Source organism: Sylvia atricapilla, chromosome 19 (assembly GCF_009819655.1).
Source record: "Sylvia atricapilla isolate bSylAtr1 chromosome 19, bSylAtr1.pri, whole genome shotgun sequence".
In the NCBI taxonomy this organism is placed as follows: domain Eukaryota; kingdom Metazoa; phylum Chordata; class Aves; order Passeriformes; family Sylviidae; genus Sylvia; species Sylvia atricapilla.
This window is the reverse complement of record NC_089158.1, coordinates 6,320,930-6,339,530: the sequence shown is the minus strand read 5'-3', so window position 1 is coordinate 6,339,530 and position 18,601 is coordinate 6,320,930. Positions and strand designations below refer to the sequence as shown.

Sequence of the window (18,601 nt, the reverse complement as noted above, 5' to 3'; positions counted from 1 at the left end):
AACATGGACAAGTCAGGAACTGTGCTACACTGAATGCCAAGTTATGTTTTGTTTCATAATGAGGTTTATTTCCCTCTATTCTGTCAGGAATACATTTCTGCAGAAACTGAAAAAAGTGGGTCTATTTGGGCTAACCGTCAGCAATTCTGGAATTCATTTCTAGTTCTGTTTCTGAACACTCAAGTGAGGAAAAAATGGCAAATCTGTCAAGATGATTTGCTCTAGATGTCATGTCGAGCTCAAACACAGAGAGCTGTGCAAGCAGCAGAGAATGGGTTACACACTGCAGTTCTGATAATTAAAGCAATACTAGAAAAAGGTCATTTTCCAAAAGGTATTCCCATGAGCCCACTGAGGAAAAGCAGAGTGGCACTAATAAGGTGTAGATGTACAGTCTTCATTTGGTTTTTACATCAGCATCACGTGTTTGAAATTCTGGCATTATAACATGCGGCATAGAAGAGGAGAAAGAGCACAGATTACTTGCCTTTCCCATCTGTTGCTGAAGCCTCTTGCAAATGTCTTATTGACCTGAAAAATAAAGAATAGATTAATTATAAGTTTCACGCTCCCTTTTCACAGTAGTCCTCTAGATCACTGACAAGTTTTGTTAGCTCTTTATGGCTGGAGCATGCTCATAATTAACTGTGCTTAGCACTGCACACACTTCAGCCTCGTGCCCCCAGCTCAGGCAGTCAGCTCAAGTATCTTTATTTCCTTGGGATTAAGAAAGCAGATTGCTAAAACCTACTTCAGCCTACAGAAAGCTTTGTGGGAGGGAGGGAGCAGAGTGAGAAACTGGGGCATTTTCCAGCATAATGCTTTCTACTTGTACAATTAAGCTGAGCTACTCTTCAAAGTACTGCCAAGCATTTGGCATCTTTACTGCTCTTTTAAGCTCTTTTCATTTAAATAGTTGATTACAGCTTACATGTCTACATAGGCAACTTATGTAACAGAAACTACCCTGCAGGAATGTAAATTCAGGGGCCAAGTCTTAGTCACCTTGCTCACATGAGTCATCCCACCAGCTGCAGTGACACTATCCAGAGGAAAAAGGGGCAGGATTTTATGTCAGGGGCTTCACTGCCAGTTTATGTTGGCACCATGGCAATGCAGGAACACTGGACACACACCATAAACTGTCACAAGATAGCTCACATTTCTTCTTCAAACACAATTCCTTTATGGAAAGTAAGTTTTGTACTAATACCTCACTAGGTTGGATATACAGATCCCAGCATTAGGTAGCAAGAACTGTGACTGCAGAAGTCACCTTAATCACAGCAGACCGAGTCCCTCTGCAATTAAAGTTAATATCCCTGAGCTTTTATTTACCATTGCCAAATGCTCTCAACCTCAGAGCTGAAGCATTTTGACTGGAGCAAGGGGAAGGACAAACGGCTAGTGTAACTTTCTTGGAAGACATCTCCCAGACTTGTCAGAAGGCCACCAGGAGTGTGTAGGGGAATAGAAGGACAGGGGAAATCCATCTTCACAAATCAAGCTGAAGCTTATTTCCATCTACTGAGCGACACCTTTCCTCTGAAACACTCAAGAGTTACACTCTAGAGTGATGGCACGCTACCAGACATTTATATAGTCTACATTTCAGAAAAAAAATAATGGAGATTCTGAAGAAAAAGAGGAATATTCTGTGTTTACTAACCAAGGAGCCAGAAGCTCCTTGATATCCTCCTTTAAACCCAGCTGTTTATCCAATTAGGACAAAATGCATTTAGAAGATAAATATTCTGGCTAACTGGCAAGCAGCAACAATAGTGTTTATCTGAATTATCTGTGTTTTGGTTGAGCTTTATATAACCAACATTATTCCCTGCCAAGTAGAGTGGAAGGAAGGGCGGGGAAATGCTCCCTGTGGGATTATTTCTTATAAACAGTCAAATAAACATGCAGCTACTCTGCTTGAAGGCAGCCCTGATCTTAGACAAGACTACTGTTTTGAAATTCAGCAATCAAGCCTCTAATCTCAGACGGTGAAGCCGAATCTCATTTTTCAATTTAGAGAGTCAACACTTCGGCAAAATTTCAAGCTCCAAAAGCACCTACAGTCTGCACAGTGTCAGCCACATTTAAACTGCCACCCACCTCCCTTTATCCCCACTCTAACATCCCCAACACAAGCACCTTCCACAGCACTAAAATGAAATGTTAAGGCTGATGGGGTCTATAAGAGTTAACAGAATGCTTGACTCCACAGGACCACAGAGCCCTTTTGCTCTGGCAGAGCAGCCGATGCCCATCAGCTCACGTGTTTTCCACATACAGCAACTCACCATACCACTGGGAACAGGATGGCTCCACAGCACAGCAAGTCCACCAGGAAAAGGATTTCTTTCCACAGTCCATACTCAGTTGTCCCCTCCTCTGTTGACTCTATGATAATGTAGGCCACGTTTGCCAGTACCTACAACACATGGTTATGGTTCAGAAACTGCCCAAGGAGCCACCACAGGTGGGCTGCCAATTCAGCAAAAGCCCAGCCAGTAACACCACTAATTTTTCTGCAGCTCTACATCCAAAAGTTGCATTTTCAGCAGCATCTTCGTAAGATTTACAGAAATAAAACTGATGGGAACTTATTTCTGCTGACATTCAGAAAGTAGTTCTTTGTTACATACTGTGCTGAGTCGAGTGTATCAGTTGAGATAAAAAGGAGCAAAATTTACTTATTGATACACAGACACAGGGGTGTGTGGCACATACAGCCAACAGTGAAAACATGCAATTCTAAATTAAGCCAGTAAATCAGACTGGTCATTGACCATCTTTTGTACTCCACACCTGAGCTCTGTAAGAGCCTCAAACACTAATTACATATACTTCTAGTAAGGACTTGCATCTGGAAAGGCAGAAAATCTCTTCTACATACAGCAACAAACAGAAGTGCTGTTCTCCTACATACTTTAATTTTTCAAGTAGGAAACCACCACTGACCACTCTGAATCACTGGGAATGTTCCCCCCAGACCCAAGAGATCTACAAGTCTTTATTTTCCCCATTTTGTTATTTCATTAAGACATTCAACAAGCATTTCAGCAGTGACAACTTCAATTCCTCTATTAGGTCATTTAGCACCGTTTTCCAGCCCAAGTTTTGTCACATTCCTTACAGCCAGTTTTAATTTGCTGAAACTGTTTGATCATTATTATCTCATGCTCAATATGGGAGAAAAATTGTGAGAACTACAGTAACTTTTGGACTAGGAAATAGCCAATTAGCTCCTACAAGCAAGAACTACATGGCGCTGTGTGAAGCTTTCACAGCCTTTTCCAGTTTGCACAAGCAGCTCTCCCACAAGACAAAAAGGATCAGCACAGCTCAGTCCTCACCTGAAGGGGGATGACAATCATGAAAATTTTTTTGTCTTTATCTGATAGGATGTGTTTAATGAAAGCCCAGCCTGTGCCAATGAGGGCAATAGTGATGAACAGAAGAGCTCCCTTCAGTCTGGAAGAGAAACAGACACTGCAGTGAGAGACTATTCTATTTTATCACACTTCCTCTTCTGCCCAGGTTTCTCCCACTGCCAATAAGGCCACAAACCCAAATAAATGCTTTCCTATCCCTAATTCTGGCAAGCACTTTCCAATCCCACAATAGTGAAGCAGATGTACTTGCTACAACTGTGTATCACAGAGCACTATTAGGCTTCATTCACAATATATACAATCTTTTCCTGGGGGAGTCATCCATTCACCATTGTGAACACCAGCAAATGCTGGCAGCTGTACCCACTTACCATTCACACCAGCAGCAAATCAGATACTTGAACATTAGTGTGAACAAAGAAAAGTAAAGCATTTGTTATCCTTTTACTCCTCCACCCACAGAAGTGCCAATTCTCTGCAGCTGCCCTCTGTAAATGGAGCTTTCCCCTTCACACAGGGCTGATTGCTGAGTGTTTGGTATTGTGGTCTGCATGAGAACACAACGATTTCCCACTTTGATCAGGAGGAGACAAACCCAGAGAAAATGTGAATCTATCAGATCAATCTTCTGACATACTTACAGGTGAGTGATGTAATAAACAACAGCCCAGCCCTCAATGGGGAATCCCTGAGAAGAGATGTAGTGATAGTCGATCTGGAAGCAGAAAATACAGCACTTGACAAGCTGCTCTTTGACACCCCACCCCCTAAAAACAGGTCTGCTCCACATCCACTGCCAGTTTCGCTTTCCAGTCGGTGTGTACAAACCCAGCTCTGTCACACTTAGAGAGCACTTCCTCCCAACATATTCTGCTTTTGTTTAGCAACAATGAGATCATTTCCATTCGCTCTATTTCCCAAGTGCTACTGGATGTATCTTGTACAATCTACATCCTTCCCACACAACTCCCCTGCTTAACTACAGTGAAACAACTGCAGTTGGAACCTATTTATTCATTCATTTTTCAGGTTCAGTTACATTAAGTGCCTAGAGGCTTGCTAGTTTCATTTTCACTGGAATCCAGATTCTTTTCACAAGACTCCAAAAATATTTACAGCAGGTATAACACCATGGGCATGACAGTGAAGATCATGGCTGGCACAAACACTGAAGGATGAAATGCTTGCCATTACCTTTGTTCATGAGATATTTCCAGTGGAAAGGGAAAGTCAATACAATTCAAGAGACATTATCTATGGAAAATGTCAGAGCTGATAAGGTGAGGTCTGTTGCTGTACACCATAATACTTCCTTGCCCTTGAATTTTACAAACACTCATCAAGGTTTTCATTTATTAATATTTACTACAAGCCCTGGAGCTGAAGCAGCAGCACAGCCCAAGCTTTTAGGCCTGCTGCAGATGGTCAAAACATTAAAACTTGTGTAATTTGTTCAATCCCCAACCCTTGATGCTTCAACACTTCAGGCCCTGATCCCAACTGTATTTAAAGTCAGAATTTGCTGATGAAAACCTACACTTCCACCAAAGAGCTGCAGTTCAGTTCTAATGCTTCAGTATTAAGACCAGTTCTCCCTCCCAGTGTCCTCTCTCCAAAGCAGATTTCCCTAACACCATGTCCTAGATTCCATGTTTGTACTTGCTAGCTGAACAACTTCAGGCAGAGATGTTGTACGCACCGCGTGGAAGACTAAGGACAAGGATTTGGTGAAAGGAAGGGCTGCCATGAGCCAGTGGATCTTAAAGACATCATTTCTGGGAAGAAAAAAAGAGAAGGAAGAGCATTACTTAAAAGCCAGCAGTAAAAATTTCAGTTTCTAAGGATATTTCTTTAAAACCTGTAAGTGTCAAAGAGGTGCTCCCAGGCTGAGCTGACCATCAGTGTAAAAAGATTCCCCTTAATGCTGCAGTCCAAGTTTCTGCAACATCCTGAGCAATACTTCACAACTTCATGTTCTAAACCCCTGATTTTCTACTGCTTGGGATAATTGAAATTAGTAACTAATAACAATATCCCACATATATATCCATATATATCTATCTTAACTGTTAGAAAACTCCCTAAACACAATTCAAACCACAATTAAGATATTTACGGCTCTCTACTGCCATAAGTTGCCATTTCCCAAATGAAGAAAGCTATCAAATTTTTCTCATTACTTATTTTCAAAGTCATCTCCTTTTGACATCAAACTACAGGAATTTCCTGTCTATTCTTTCCACTATATGTACACTACCTGAAGAACTTTCAATGTAAGATTTTGTAACTTTAGAATGGCAGTCTGCAACAACAGTACTGACTAAAGCAGTTTTCAAATATAAACTGTGGAATAAGCATACAAATCTGAGCCAGATTTGGAGTTTTAAGTGATCAAATGTGACTGTGAATTGAGCATTACAAGAAGAGGAATGAAAAATAAAAACCAAACAAGGTAGGCCCCTACTTGTCACAGATCCTGAACTTACCTGCGTTTACGAAGTATGTGGATCCATACAGTCCCAGACAGGAAAAAGAAGATAGCCATGGAAATGTAAAGTTTTGGCAGTGGGATTTCACCTGCTGAGAGGTAGCTTTCAGGATTCTTTTCCGTAATATCTATCTGAATATTAAAGGCGTGTTATGCGTACAGTTGAATAAAAAAACCCCATTTTGTTAAAGCAGTGAGTTAAGAATTACATTTCACAATCAAATTCACTCATTTAACATGAGCTTTGCTGAAGTGGTGACTTATAAGTCTCAGAGAAAAAAACCACAACCTACCCTTCATCCTCAAGAATCTCAAAACATTTTGCAAAGCTATTCCCACAAGAATAATCCCCTTGGAAAACGGTGTTTCAGTTGTGCAGCATTATTCAGAAAGGCAAAGGCAAAGTAGAGTTGTTCTCTCTACCAAAAGTCACAATTTGCCCACCTTTGATACAGAAACAATATCTACAATGGGCTGACAGCCTATTTTCCTGTGACTGAGAAAACAAGCACTATTTAGCATCCTATTTATACCCCTAAGTGGCTTAGTCATATGTGCTAGGACTTCAACAATATAATGCATCAAGTTTGAAGTACTGAAATTCTCCTGCATCTCTAAGTACACTCAGCAGATCAATCATCCAGGTTTTCTTTTCTTTCCAATTTCTTCAGTGGATCAAAGTGACACAGCAATTCAGGAAAGCTGGACACACAACTTCAGAAACAGATCTGAAGTAGTCTGAGTCAAGTTAGGGCTGCTAAATTTTACCACCTCCATGTTCCCTTGCAGTAGCATTAACAGAAACATGTAAAAAGCAGTTCAGGGGCTGATGTGGCTGAAGTACCTCAGTCAGTGAGAGGATTGATACCAGACCAGCTCATTATACACCAGCATAAGCACAGGAAAAGGGAAAAAACAGAGAAGCCCAAGCTCTGATTACAACCAAAACCACATAGGACCAAACCCTTGTACATCAAGAGACGAGACATTTGCTAGAACATATTGCCTTTAGGATGTGTATCTAACACCATAAAAACATATCTTTAATTAGGCCAGAAAAAGCAAAAACACTGAATTCAAATACCAACTATTTACATTGCAGCAACAGCCTTAATATCTGCCATCACGTAACGAGGAAAGTGACTTTTGAGTGCAGCAAAACACAAGCAGCTGTTTTAACTCCCATCTCATTACAGCATCAGGTCACAACGGTGTGGACTGAACCCAGCCCACATTCAGCCTTCAGATTTTCAGGCATTTCTGTAAAACCACTATTTTCATTATTTTTACAGTAGTCACTTCTTTCAGAAATGCCACTGCAGAGCCTGGCGCACACAGCTCTGAATCACTTCCCACCCCATATGTGCACTCATGTGCAGTGTGTGCTTAGTTACAAGCTGGAGTTGGAAGCTGGATGTTGCAGTCTAAGCTAATGAGTTAATTATCCTTTAGAAGCCATACTCACATCAAGACTAAACAGCAGCTGATCATTAGCTGGCCCTTTCTTGCCAACACACTTATGGAAATACAGGCTGTAGAGACCTTCTTGTTTATCCGAGCTGATGTTAAAAAAGAACTGGAAACAAGGAATAGAAAAGTCAGCATTCTTCTCATTCACAACAGGGTTGTCCTGGTAGGAAGTCATCTCTACTGAAGCATGAAAGAAGTCAGTCATTTGAGGTCAGTTGGTTCCCTTTAGCAAACAGACTGTTCAAGGATAGTAGCACATCTGGAAGTTTCAACAGAATTCCAGATGCAAAATCATTGCACCTATCTAGGATTATGCACTCTGGTAATCCAAGCCTGTTAAGTATCAGTGCTTAACTTAGCTCACCACAGAGAAAAGATAACCACAAGTATCATATATTTGATATGGCAAAGCATAAAATATTTATTATACTTGCCCTGCAGCTTTTCTGTTCCTCCCCCAACTATGCAAATTGCGATAGCTCTGGAAATGAGATCTGTGTCAGATAACGGAATTTAAAATGTGTTTGTTTTATAGCAACCAACCATCACAACTGAACCAGGGTGTCCAAACAAAGCATCAATCTCATTTCATACAGAGGATCTTCCCCTTGAGTCATCAGCCAGGTCACAGCTATTTGTTATCAGTGATCTGCACTACTGGCAGCACAGTAAACTTTAATATGCTGAGGCTCACAGACTACGATAGTTAGAACAGCATCAAAACAAAGCCAATTTAAAAGCACCTCCCACAATTTATAAAGGAAGATTTCCATCATTGATGGAAATCAATAAATTTTCAGGCAAACTCCTGCTATCAGAGAGACAGCTATAGCCCAGACTTTTACTTTTCCAAAGTAGGACAGTGAAGGAACTGTGTTTAGACACTGACAGACTCTACCTGAAATGAAAAAGTTCCTCTGTCACCGTGAACAGGATGTTCTTGCTCTATCATGTGCTGGGAAAAGGAAAAGAGACCTTTAGACTTTATTAAGCAGGTAACTAAAACATTTGGCTACATCAACCAGACAATCAAATTTGCATTCTGTATATTTACAATGGAGGCTGAGGGCAACAGCAAATACTCCCCATTTTTCTGCTACAATTATACTGGAGTATCCCCCAGGTTCTTTCTGAAAGAGAACTCCAGATAATTTCTTACCTGGGAAGATGTTGTACTTCGTTTGGATCTCTGACCTAGAGATAAAAGTGTTAATGTTAATTAGTGTTTGCACTTAGACATCCTCAGAAACCACCACGTTGTCAATACCTTACTCACATCTTCCTACACTTGTCTGCGTGGCAGTTTCCCAGCTAATCATTAACACAGATTTTTTCCCCCAGTCTCTCCTTACTCTCAGAGGACTCTTCCCACAGCCAGCACTCATTCAAATGCATCCTCAAACACCAAGATAGGATTCTCTACTCTTACACCTCCTACAAAAGCCTACCTCAGAAATCTTTTCCTCTGGTGAGAGGGACCAGAGGCAGGAAACCTAAACCAGATGCAAGCTACAGATCTGACTTTTTATGTTATGACTGATTATTGCTAATCTCACTGACAAATCTCAATCTGAGCACTAATACATGGCCTGACAAACATATGGAAATCCTAATTAACCATGAGGAATGAATAAATTCGCAGCTCTCCACTGAACTCCCAGTAAAAATACAAACAAACAAAACACAAAGGCCTAAGTGACCAGCCAGGTCAGCATGTCCTCTGAACTTGAGGTGACAGGAGCCTTCAGTCAAGCTCACAGTTTGACTCTACTCCTATAAGAAGCTTTTCAAATATAAGGGCATCTCTTTCTACCAGGAAGCAAAAGCTCAAGACTTGAGCTTTGCTTTTGGCTCCCACACCTCAGCGCACTGTCCACATTCATGCTACACTTTATACACCAGAGAAAGCTAAACAATAGCTGTCAGATCCATTATCTCCAGGGCCATCCAGCCTTGGTTCTTGACTTGTTACAACAGCTGTCCAAGCTTTTGAATGGTATCAAAGCTTGTGAACGTGACAGGCCAAGACAGACTCAGACTACTCCAGATCAGACTGCTCAACAGTCTGAGCTGAAGTCTAAACTCTGCCAGGAAGGGATAACATGAGCTAATCCTATTAGAGCTGAGACTATAAAATTGTTCTGTCTGCTGGTCTGGAAGCCAGACAAAGGTTTGTGCCTCCTAGAAAGATTACTGGTACAGTTACTCCTCCCTCTCCATAATTTCTAAGTGATAGGAATTCAACTCATACAAATGGTGGCTGGAAAGGACTTGTGAAGACAAATCCAACTTCTGACTCAAAGCACACCTGGTGCCAACTGTATCATGCTGGCCCTGGTTTTACTTCATCAAGCATTTAAAACTTCAAAATATGGAGACTAGATTGCACAAATTATCTACTACAATACTGGAATACCTATTTAGGAAGGATACCTTATTTATTTTACTTATTTTCTGTCCTAACATCCCATTTGAGGCATCCAACACTTAACAGACATTGTGTGCCACTACCAAAAATTGCTTGAAAACCTTGTCCTCCGAACCTTCCTTCAACTATTTGTTGGTGGCCCTAAAATTCCCCCTTTAGCCTTCTACTTGTCAGACAAAAGACAATCAAGTTGTTGACCCCTTCTCAGAGGCACTGAAGGTCTCCAACAGTCGTTGTCTCTCTGATGGATCAACAGGACTGGTAAACACAAATCACTGAGCAGGAAATTCCAGCCCCAAAGGCAGCTGTGTGCACAGGTTTACAGAGGATATGCATTAAATTATACCCCCAGGCGACCCCAAAACGTGACCACAACTCAGTGCTGGATGCACAGCAATGAGGAATCAGCAGCAAGAGCACACACAGGTCAGGTTTAGCTGGCTTACCTCTGCCATCTGTATTTCTGTTGATATTTGGAGGATTTTCACCAGAATCACTGCTTGGTTCAGAAGTTTTTAGCAGCTTGGTATTTAAGGCAGTACCATTTTCCTCAGATACAAATAAAATTTTAGGTAGCAAAGAAGCAGCCTCTGCAGAGAATCGTACTTTCACACTAAAGAAACAAAAAGGTTCTGTTACAAAATGAAAGCAAACCAACATTTTTAAAGATGCTATCTGTCACAGCCATATACCCAATAAAGGAAAAATCAACTTGTCCTGACTTGCTTTTTGTACCACAAAGAACAGGCAAGAACCAGATCATGACTTACAGCAGAACTGATCATTGTGCTACATTCTACATGAAATACAAGAGCAGATGAAGAAAATTAAGTTTCTTCAGCTTTGGTGTGCAAAGTCTCACTAGAAACTCCATTACCACAAAGCAATGAAGACTTGAAAGTACTTCCATACAAAAAGATAATTCAAGACAAACAGTAAAACTGCATATTGAGTGCAAAAGTGACCCAAGACATCAAAACTCATTAGGCTCATTCAGCATAATTAAGGTAGGTTGCTTTTGCCTGCTGTCCCTTTATCCCTACAATGTGCAGGAAGAATTCTTGGACCATTTTATATTGCAGATGTTTTACACTTACCTCCCCTCATCTCTCCTGTGACCCCTTAAAAAACAACCTACATGCACAGCAGCTTTCCTGGCCTTAAAAAAACCCCTCAAGTGTTACATTAGGTTCAACTAAAGAAGTAACTAAAGCATCTTGTACTCACACTTGTGTTTTGATGTCCAGAAGTAAGATCACAACAGAGACATCTGGCTCTGGTGTCTTCTTCAAGATACAATAATCCACTTCTTCATCCTGGTAACATGAACAAAACATCTCTGAAGTGCCTTCTGGACACGTTCCCCTCCAGGTACAGGTTATCATTCTTAGCCCAGCAAGTTGTAAATCCAAATTATCCTTCACAACCTTTCTAAAGTCCGCCCACCTTTTTCTTTCATTTCGTCCAACCATTTCCAGAGTCAAGTAATGAGATGTCTTAGCTTAGAAAAGCAAGTTCACTTCTCTTACCAGGTAAGTGGAGAAACCATCATTCCTTGTCCGATCCAAACTGAATCCCACCTATGAGACAATTGAGAAGAATCTGTTCAGTTGAAGCCAAACCACTACTGAAAGAGTCAAAGACACTACTTTCTAAACAAGTTAACCTACTTAAGGCAGAGTCCAGGTATTTTTCTTATCAAGCAATTTGGCAGAAAAATACATTAGAATCTAACAAACTCATCCATATCCACCAGGAAAAAAAGTATGATTCAAACCCAAACTAAATCCGGAGTACCTTCTATGTCTCAACATTTTAACTTATTTCAGTATTATTCCATAGTTTTGCTTGACAAAAACATTCAATACTTTTATTACAATGAAGAGGTGAAACTGTGCAGCACAGTAAGAACTCAGGTCTGTTATCTAATCTAGTATTTCAGTCTTTCTATTAAAATATGTGCTATATAACATATAATAGAATTCTGTTAAAAATAACATTGTCACTGTTCTGGAAACCTACTGACACAATGATCACAAGCTGAATTGCAATGCAACACAGTGTGAAGAAACCTCACATCACAGGACTGTTAGGAAATTGATGTTCAATTGATAAGTTATAGATGTGTGCATTGAGTTCAGCAGAGGACCAGTAAGTTAAAGGCTCTTCTTTAAAGCACAATGGAGAGTGCTCAGGGATAAACCTCAAAACACAGATCCTCATAATTGGCTCATGCTGGGGAGCAAAGCCAACAGCATCAGGAGTTTGGATCTGACACCTCAGACAAGTGAAGGCCACCAGAGCAAGAGGCTTCATAGGAAGGAACTCACTGATGAACTGTCCATGTCATCAGAGCTCCCTGTCGGCTTCAGGGAAAGGCTGCTGACATTGACTCTCATGAAACCATCCTTGAAGAAGCCAAAGGTATTCAGGTGCACTTTCTGCCTCACGTCATCCTGTTAGAAAGGAAAGCAAGTTTATAAACACCTGCAGAGTCATCTGCTGCAGCAAAGGGGAAGCAGGGTGAGTAAGTGACACTTGAATATTCATGCAAAATATCTAATTACGCAAACAGCAAATTTCTTTAGGATACCTTCAGATGTAACCAACTGTCTCACTGGAATGGACCAGCTTTTCCAATAACCTGAACAGAAAGAACTTTAAACAGATATGTTTCTGCTACCTGCCTATGCTACTGGGAAATATGCAAGCAAAATTCTGGAAGAATTTAAACATCTGGCATCACTGATTAAACAACATATAGCAAAATCCCCCAAAGTGACTGCAGCACATCAAGACAGCTACTGTTTGAATGCTGGCTACTGTCACTGCAACAGACTGAAGAGGAAATAGGTGACTTTGAGGATCTCACTTAACCAAGAGCTGGGGTTTGGCCAATGCATTGTCATCCCCTCAGTCATCTGTGTTAGGCAGGGTCAGTGTTGGGACAGGCAAACACTAATACACTGGAAAACTGTGTGAAAATGAAGTTTTGTACAGAGTCCCATACCTCCAAATGACTTTTGCCATAAAATAAATAAAAAATAAAAACAGAATAAAGACCAAAACCAGAATTACTTGGGTTGGTTTCTCTAGCAGGAAAATGCTAATTCCCTCCTCTACTCCCAGTTTGGCTGCAGAATAATTTCCTCCCTCTCAGTCTGGCAAGGAAACCATAGCAATTGATCTCTTCTCATACCCTGAACAGCTGATAAAGGTTCAAGTACAGGGAGCTTTAATTTTTTTTTTTTTTTTTTAAATAAGGAGGCCATGAAGGACCTCACATGGAAAGTAGTTGACATCACACACAATTGCCACATCAGATGACAAAAGGTCACATCCAGTGTCTGCAACTGGTCCCTCAAACCTACTGGGTCATTAATTAGAGGAAAAGTAGAAACAAGGCAACAGAAATAAAAAAACAAATTTACAATGAAATTTAAAACATTTGCCAAGTTGGCACAAAAAAAAAATTTCCTCCTCCTGCTTCTTCTAGGAAAAGCTAATCAGATTGTAGAACACTCTATAAAGAGAAGTCAGCTGCTAAGGGCAAACTGTTCTGGAGACAGTCCTGGAAGGCTGAGCTACAAACTGTACAAGTACAAAAAGTTCTTTCTTTCCCTCCACTCCAGTATCGATTTTGACGTCTCTGCACAAAACGTTCCTGACTCACAAATATCACTGACTGCAACAGCAGGACACTAATCCTGACACAGCTAACCTGTAATCCAGCTGTAATAAGATCACCCTAATAGAATCAAGTTAACCTGGCAAATAACCAGATGGGTCCCTTAATGCTAAGAAGAGAAAAAAAGCTGAGTGACACAGGGCTTTCAGCAGATGCTTTGTTTAACAGAGGATCAGAGCTCTGCTGTCTTCAGGTTCTAGGTCATGGAACGCGCTTGAAACAGAGCCCACCTGGTTCCTCCAACACTGCATTCCATGTAACTCCCCTGCCAGCACAGAAAATTCATCCTGGCTCCTCACAGGGCACAGCAGATGTGTTTAGCCCCATCTGGACAGAGAAGAGTTTGGGTGAATCTGAGGAGGACACGGCGTCATCCAGCCACAAGGTTTTGTACCTTGCAAATGTGACCAGAGGCAGCTGCTCAGTTTAGAGCACTTGCAAGAGCTCTTCAGTTCAACTGAAGTGAATTATTCCGCTAATTTACTGATCTGCTCCCCCAGCACCTGCAGATAATTAATATACAACACATACAACCACTTTCCTCCCTGGTTTTATCTCAGCTTTGAGTGCTTAGAGTTTACAGATTTAGTTCACAAATCCTTCAGCTTGACATGATCCCACACACACACACTGTCACCAGTTGCCACCAAGCCACAGCAAGAGCACCTACTGCTCCACATATTGACAGCCTATAGACAGTGGCTTACTAATGGGGTTGAAAGAATCCTGCTTTTATTTATAATCCCTCAACTACTGACTCCAGAAATATTTAATTTTACAGCAAAGGTGTGAACCCATACAAGTGAATGGTTCAGCATCTAAGTGCTTAACACACACATTAATTTAACTTACATAGGATGCATTTAAAATTAAGCCTGTCCTACTGACAAGAAATTATCTGGAACTCATCACTAACAGTCAAACCAATACCAGAAGTTCTCAAGCTTGTTTCCATAAAAACCTTCCCCAGTTCCTCCACTCCTGCAGGATAAAAAGTGATCCTGCAACACTCAAATAACATTACAGGAAGTGGAATCCATGATCCTGTAGCTCATAATGGCTGGAAAAACATTCTCTACTGTTTTATCCTAAACCTAATTGGGATCACACTGTCAGTGCAGAGAAAGTTCCACAAGAGAGTGCTTACCCTTACCTGGAAAGAATCCTATTGTTTGTGTGAGACTAAGAACAAAGCTCAGAATTTGTGTAAAACTAAGTGAATATTGTGAAAGGTATTTTCAACCTGAGCTCTTGAAGTCTGAAGCCTATCAACATTAAAAGGCCACAGATGTTTACAAGCAACCATTGAAAACCAGCATCTTCTCTGTAATTCCATGTCTGACAAAGGCCTTCTTTTTGGCCAAGAGAAACATTTCAACTACAGATACTTCTGGAATGCTCTGAAAATTGTTTCTGTTGATCTTCTATAACTCCCAATTTTTGTAGTTTTTGTTTTGTTTTTTTTTCTTCTTTGTAGGGGGTATGCTTTGTTAGTTGAAGTGTTTTGGGTGTTTTTACACATCTCATTAAACTAATTAAGCTAGTTAACCATTGCTGTCAAGGAGGAGCTTCTCTGGCAAGGTCAGTCTAACAGCAAAATTCAAGCAAATAATTTCTCTACTGAAAAAAAAACGGAACTGTTTTGTTCCCTTTCATAAAGATGAAAAGTTATTTTTAGAACTGGAAACTACCAGACTGTGGCTTGTTTTTATGACAACAAAAAAGCTTCCCCTTAGCTCAGTAATTATGAAGACACAAGAATGAAACTATTCTGAATTAAGCAATAACAGCTTGTTTGAGGAAATCTAATATCAAACACTCCCACGAAACTGTGGCCTTTAGCTTGGCTCAGTGTCAAGACACACTTGCAAGCAAAGAAGCAGCTTTCATTGTAAAAGGACCCTGTTTTTGAAATCTGATGTTTACACAAAGGTTGTAAAGCAGGGGATGAAGGAGGAAGAGAGAAACGGCTCTAACAATAAAGCTCATGTTTAAAAAGCAGGTGGGCACAAGGATTAACTAACTCACTGCTACTTCTCACAGCCCTTGGTCATTCAGCGCTGCAACTCCCACAAAACACCTGCAAAACCAAACCCACACCCCACTCTGACGGGGAAAAAACAGCAAACAGGATTTAGTAATTGATCCAGGCAGTCCCTAATAAGGGCTAAAAGCCTCTTTTTGTTTGTTTGCTGTTCAGAACATTTACCTGACACAAGTTGAAACGTTTTCTATTTATGGGTAAAGAATCACCCCAGGAGAAATCCTTCAATGCTCAAATGTTTGTCACAAATTCCTGAAAATAATGATGTACCTGGCACAAGCTTCTTAATTTACTGCTTCAGAAAAAAAGTTTACTTCTCCTGAAGTACAACAATATTCATGTGGTTGCACTTTAAACAACTACATAGTCTGGAGAATTTCCTACAGTAAGACATGAACACCTCCAGCAGATGTTGTATCCCAAAGCCTGAGGTGGAATTCCTGCAAAGTCCTGGATTCTCCCTAAACTACTCCAACAGCACAGCAACGCAGGTCCCAGCCATTTATTACCTCTTCCAATGTTTCTACTGGCAGAATATTGCACGTTGTTGACAACCAAAACAAAATTTAAATTCTGAAAACTTGCAGAGCTTTCCGTGAGCTACACAGAAGCCGTAAAAAGGGCATCAGCCCCAGGGCAGAGCTCCCCTGTCCCACAACAACTGGGCAGCGGCTCACACAGGACACAACAGGCAGCACCACATCCTCGCCCTGACATCCAGCACCTCCCGTCAACTACCCTGAATAACGAGTATTTCTCAAATACAGTCACAGCATGACACCACTCCTTCAAAGCACACCCAGTAGTCTATAGAACCAAAATTGAAAGCTGTCAGCACCAGTTTCCTCAGCCTCTGCTAATTGTTTGGTTAATGCAAAGCGGCTGCAGCCAAACACTCCTCGGAATGACCAGGACAGGAAAACACTGCAGAGCAGAGCTAAACGGAAACTCAACCAAAATCCACTTAGAGAAACCTCTCCCTCAGCTCACGTTCATCCCTATCTTATCACATCGCTGTCAACGGAACGTGAAGCAGTTTTACCTTCAAACTATCGTAATTCTGAGGCCCTTGCACACGCTTTACTCCCCCCTAAGAAACAGGCGGCCAGAAAAAGCGGGACGGGACTCTGGGGATGCGGTCAGAGGGAGCGGGAGGATAACGGCAAAAGCACAAGACGGCGGGGCCGGGGCGGGCTGAGGCGCAGGAGGAGAGCTCAGAGAGAAGCGAAGAGGAAGAAGGGTCGGGGTACGCAGCAGAACAAAAATAGAGACATGGGGAGACCAATCCCGGCCCGCGGGCGGTGCGCAGGGCCGGGCCGGCCTCACCGCTCCCCTCAGGGCACCCGGGGGCCGAGCCAGCGGGGCCGGGGGCGGCGCAGACCTTACTTTGAGGGTGAGGTGATGGACGCGGGCACGGGCCGGGCCCGCGCGGAGCAGCAGCAGCAGCAGCCCCAGCACGGCCCCAGCGCCGCGGGCCGCCATCTTTGTTCCAGCGTCAGCGTCCCCCGCGCGCCACTTCCGGGTCAGGCGAGTCACGTGTCGGGCGGGGGCGTCACGTGACCGCGGTGGGCGGGGCCGGGTCCTGTCAGGGATCATGGAGGGGTTGGGGATGGGGGGAGCTCAGGGCGCCTCCAGTGCCACCCCCTGCCCGGGCAGGGACACCTCCCGCTACACCAGGGTGCCCCAAAGCCCGTCCAACCCGGCCGTGAGCGCTTCCCGGGGAGCAGCCACACCTTCTCGGAGCGACCTGTACCAGAGCCTCAGCATCCTCCCAGGGAAGAATTTCCTCCCAATATTCAGCCTGAATTTTCCCTCTTTCAGTTTGAATCCACTTTCACTTGTCCTGTCACTGCAATTCCTGCCGAGGAGTGCTTCTCCGGCTTCTGTAGCCCCTCCAGATCCTGGAAGGCGCTCTGATGTCTCCACACAACCTTCTCCAGGCTGAACAGCCCCAGCTCCCTCAGCCTTTCCCCATGGGGAAGGCGCTTCCCGCCCTTTTCTCTCCCTGAGGCCCCTCAGGGCTCTGCTGGGTTGCCCTTGCCCACAGGCTGCTCCCCACGATGCCCCCAGGTTGGATCAGGCTCCTCATGAGGGCCCTGGGGTGGTCCCTGCCCAGCCCTGGGAGCCCCTCGGCAGTGGGGTCGGTTCTCTTCAGTAGTGGGTCCCCCCATGGCCATGGGGCTCCGAGCGGGCCACTGCCCAAAAGGAACCCCCTGAGCCTCCCCCAGACCAGCCTCTGTGGGGTGACACAAGAAAAAACCCAAAAAAAGACTGAAGCTCTTCCTACCTCAGCCCTGCAGCATCGTCCACAGGGAGATGTGGGATGGTTGTTTACAGGGAGGGGTGAAGTGGTTGTTTCCAGCTCAGCCGTGGATCTACCAGCAAGTTCCAGCTTCTTCCTGGGAGCTATGGCAACAGCAGACGTCTGAACATCAGGTAGTCCAAACAACAGGAAAATTGCTTTTCTATTTAAAGCCAGGGTTAAAGTATTGATTTTGAATATCGCCAGAAAAATATGTAACAAACAAAGGGATTTCTGCTTCGTTACAGGATTCGTTTTGCACTTATATAAACTATTTTGCACCTATTTAAACTGGCAGTTGTAGTCACATTTACAAGTAAAAGAAAAAGCAGATTGGGCCTGGTTTCCATCACTTGTTGCTCAAAATGAGAGTAACACAAGCAAAGTGAACGTGAATAGGGGCAATTCAAATGGCTTTTGTGTTGACGCATTACTAAAAAACATAAATTTGAAAGACTGTGCAATGGGGAGCCATCAATGTCAATAAATCTAATTTTTCACTGAGGAGCCCTGTGCTTTCAGCTACCAAAACTCAGATATTCTGATTTTCCCTTTCAGTGTGTGAAGTAACAGCTGTGTAAATTCTGTTGTCTAGAGACAGATAAACAACTGAACTGGACCGGGCACGTGGAGGTGAAAAGGGACAGAAAAATCAATGGCCTTGACTTTTATTTTATCAAGATTGTGTAGTATGTCCCATCTTTATTTAGAAAGATGATTCAGATGTTCCTGTAGATTCTTTCTCACAATTTCATTTCCCCCTTGTATATTCTTAGGCAAAAAAACAAA

At 42.5% G+C, this 18,601-nt stretch overlaps 1 protein-coding gene and 1 long non-coding RNA gene across 4 annotated transcripts in view; one reads left to right on the top strand and one right to left on the bottom strand.

The window, feature by feature from the left end:
• GPR107 (G protein-coupled receptor 107) overlaps nucleotides 1-17,018 on the bottom strand; it is a 37,260-nt gene extending 20,242 nt beyond the window's left edge. For 2 of the 3 annotated variants that reach the window (XM_066332759.1, XM_066332760.1), the window contains exons 1-14: nucleotides 16,897-17,018; nucleotides 12,109-12,234; nucleotides 11,308-11,358; nucleotides 11,006-11,094; nucleotides 10,225-10,391; nucleotides 8,510-8,544; nucleotides 8,249-8,305; nucleotides 7,346-7,456; nucleotides 5,879-6,012; nucleotides 5,092-5,167; nucleotides 4,034-4,107; nucleotides 3,354-3,471; nucleotides 2,298-2,428; nucleotides 488-531 (exon numbers count right to left, since the gene is read on the bottom strand). In XM_066332759.1, the coding sequence (XP_066188856.1) occupies nucleotides 488-531; nucleotides 2,298-2,428; nucleotides 3,354-3,471; nucleotides 4,034-4,107; nucleotides 5,092-5,167; nucleotides 5,879-6,012; nucleotides 7,346-7,456; nucleotides 8,249-8,305; nucleotides 8,510-8,544; nucleotides 10,225-10,391; nucleotides 11,006-11,094; nucleotides 11,308-11,358; nucleotides 12,109-12,234; nucleotides 16,897-16,992 (1,309 nt within the window). In that variant the 5' untranslated portion in view covers nucleotides 16,993-17,018. Of the gene's footprint in view, nucleotides 1-487; nucleotides 532-2,297; nucleotides 2,429-3,353; nucleotides 3,472-4,033; nucleotides 4,108-5,091; nucleotides 5,168-5,878; nucleotides 6,013-7,345; nucleotides 7,457-8,248; nucleotides 8,306-8,509; nucleotides 8,545-10,224; nucleotides 10,392-11,005; nucleotides 11,095-11,307; nucleotides 11,359-12,108; nucleotides 12,235-16,891 lie in introns of all 3 variants that reach the window. The other variant, XM_066332761.1, reaches the window with a different exon arrangement.
• A 613-nt stretch (nucleotides 17,019-17,631) lies between these two features.
• Nucleotides 17,632-18,601, top strand: LOC136369921 (uncharacterized). The gene is made up of 2 exons (XR_010745091.1): nucleotides 17,632-17,946; nucleotides 18,371-18,601. It is a non-coding gene; the product is annotated as an uncharacterized lncRNA (long non-coding RNA).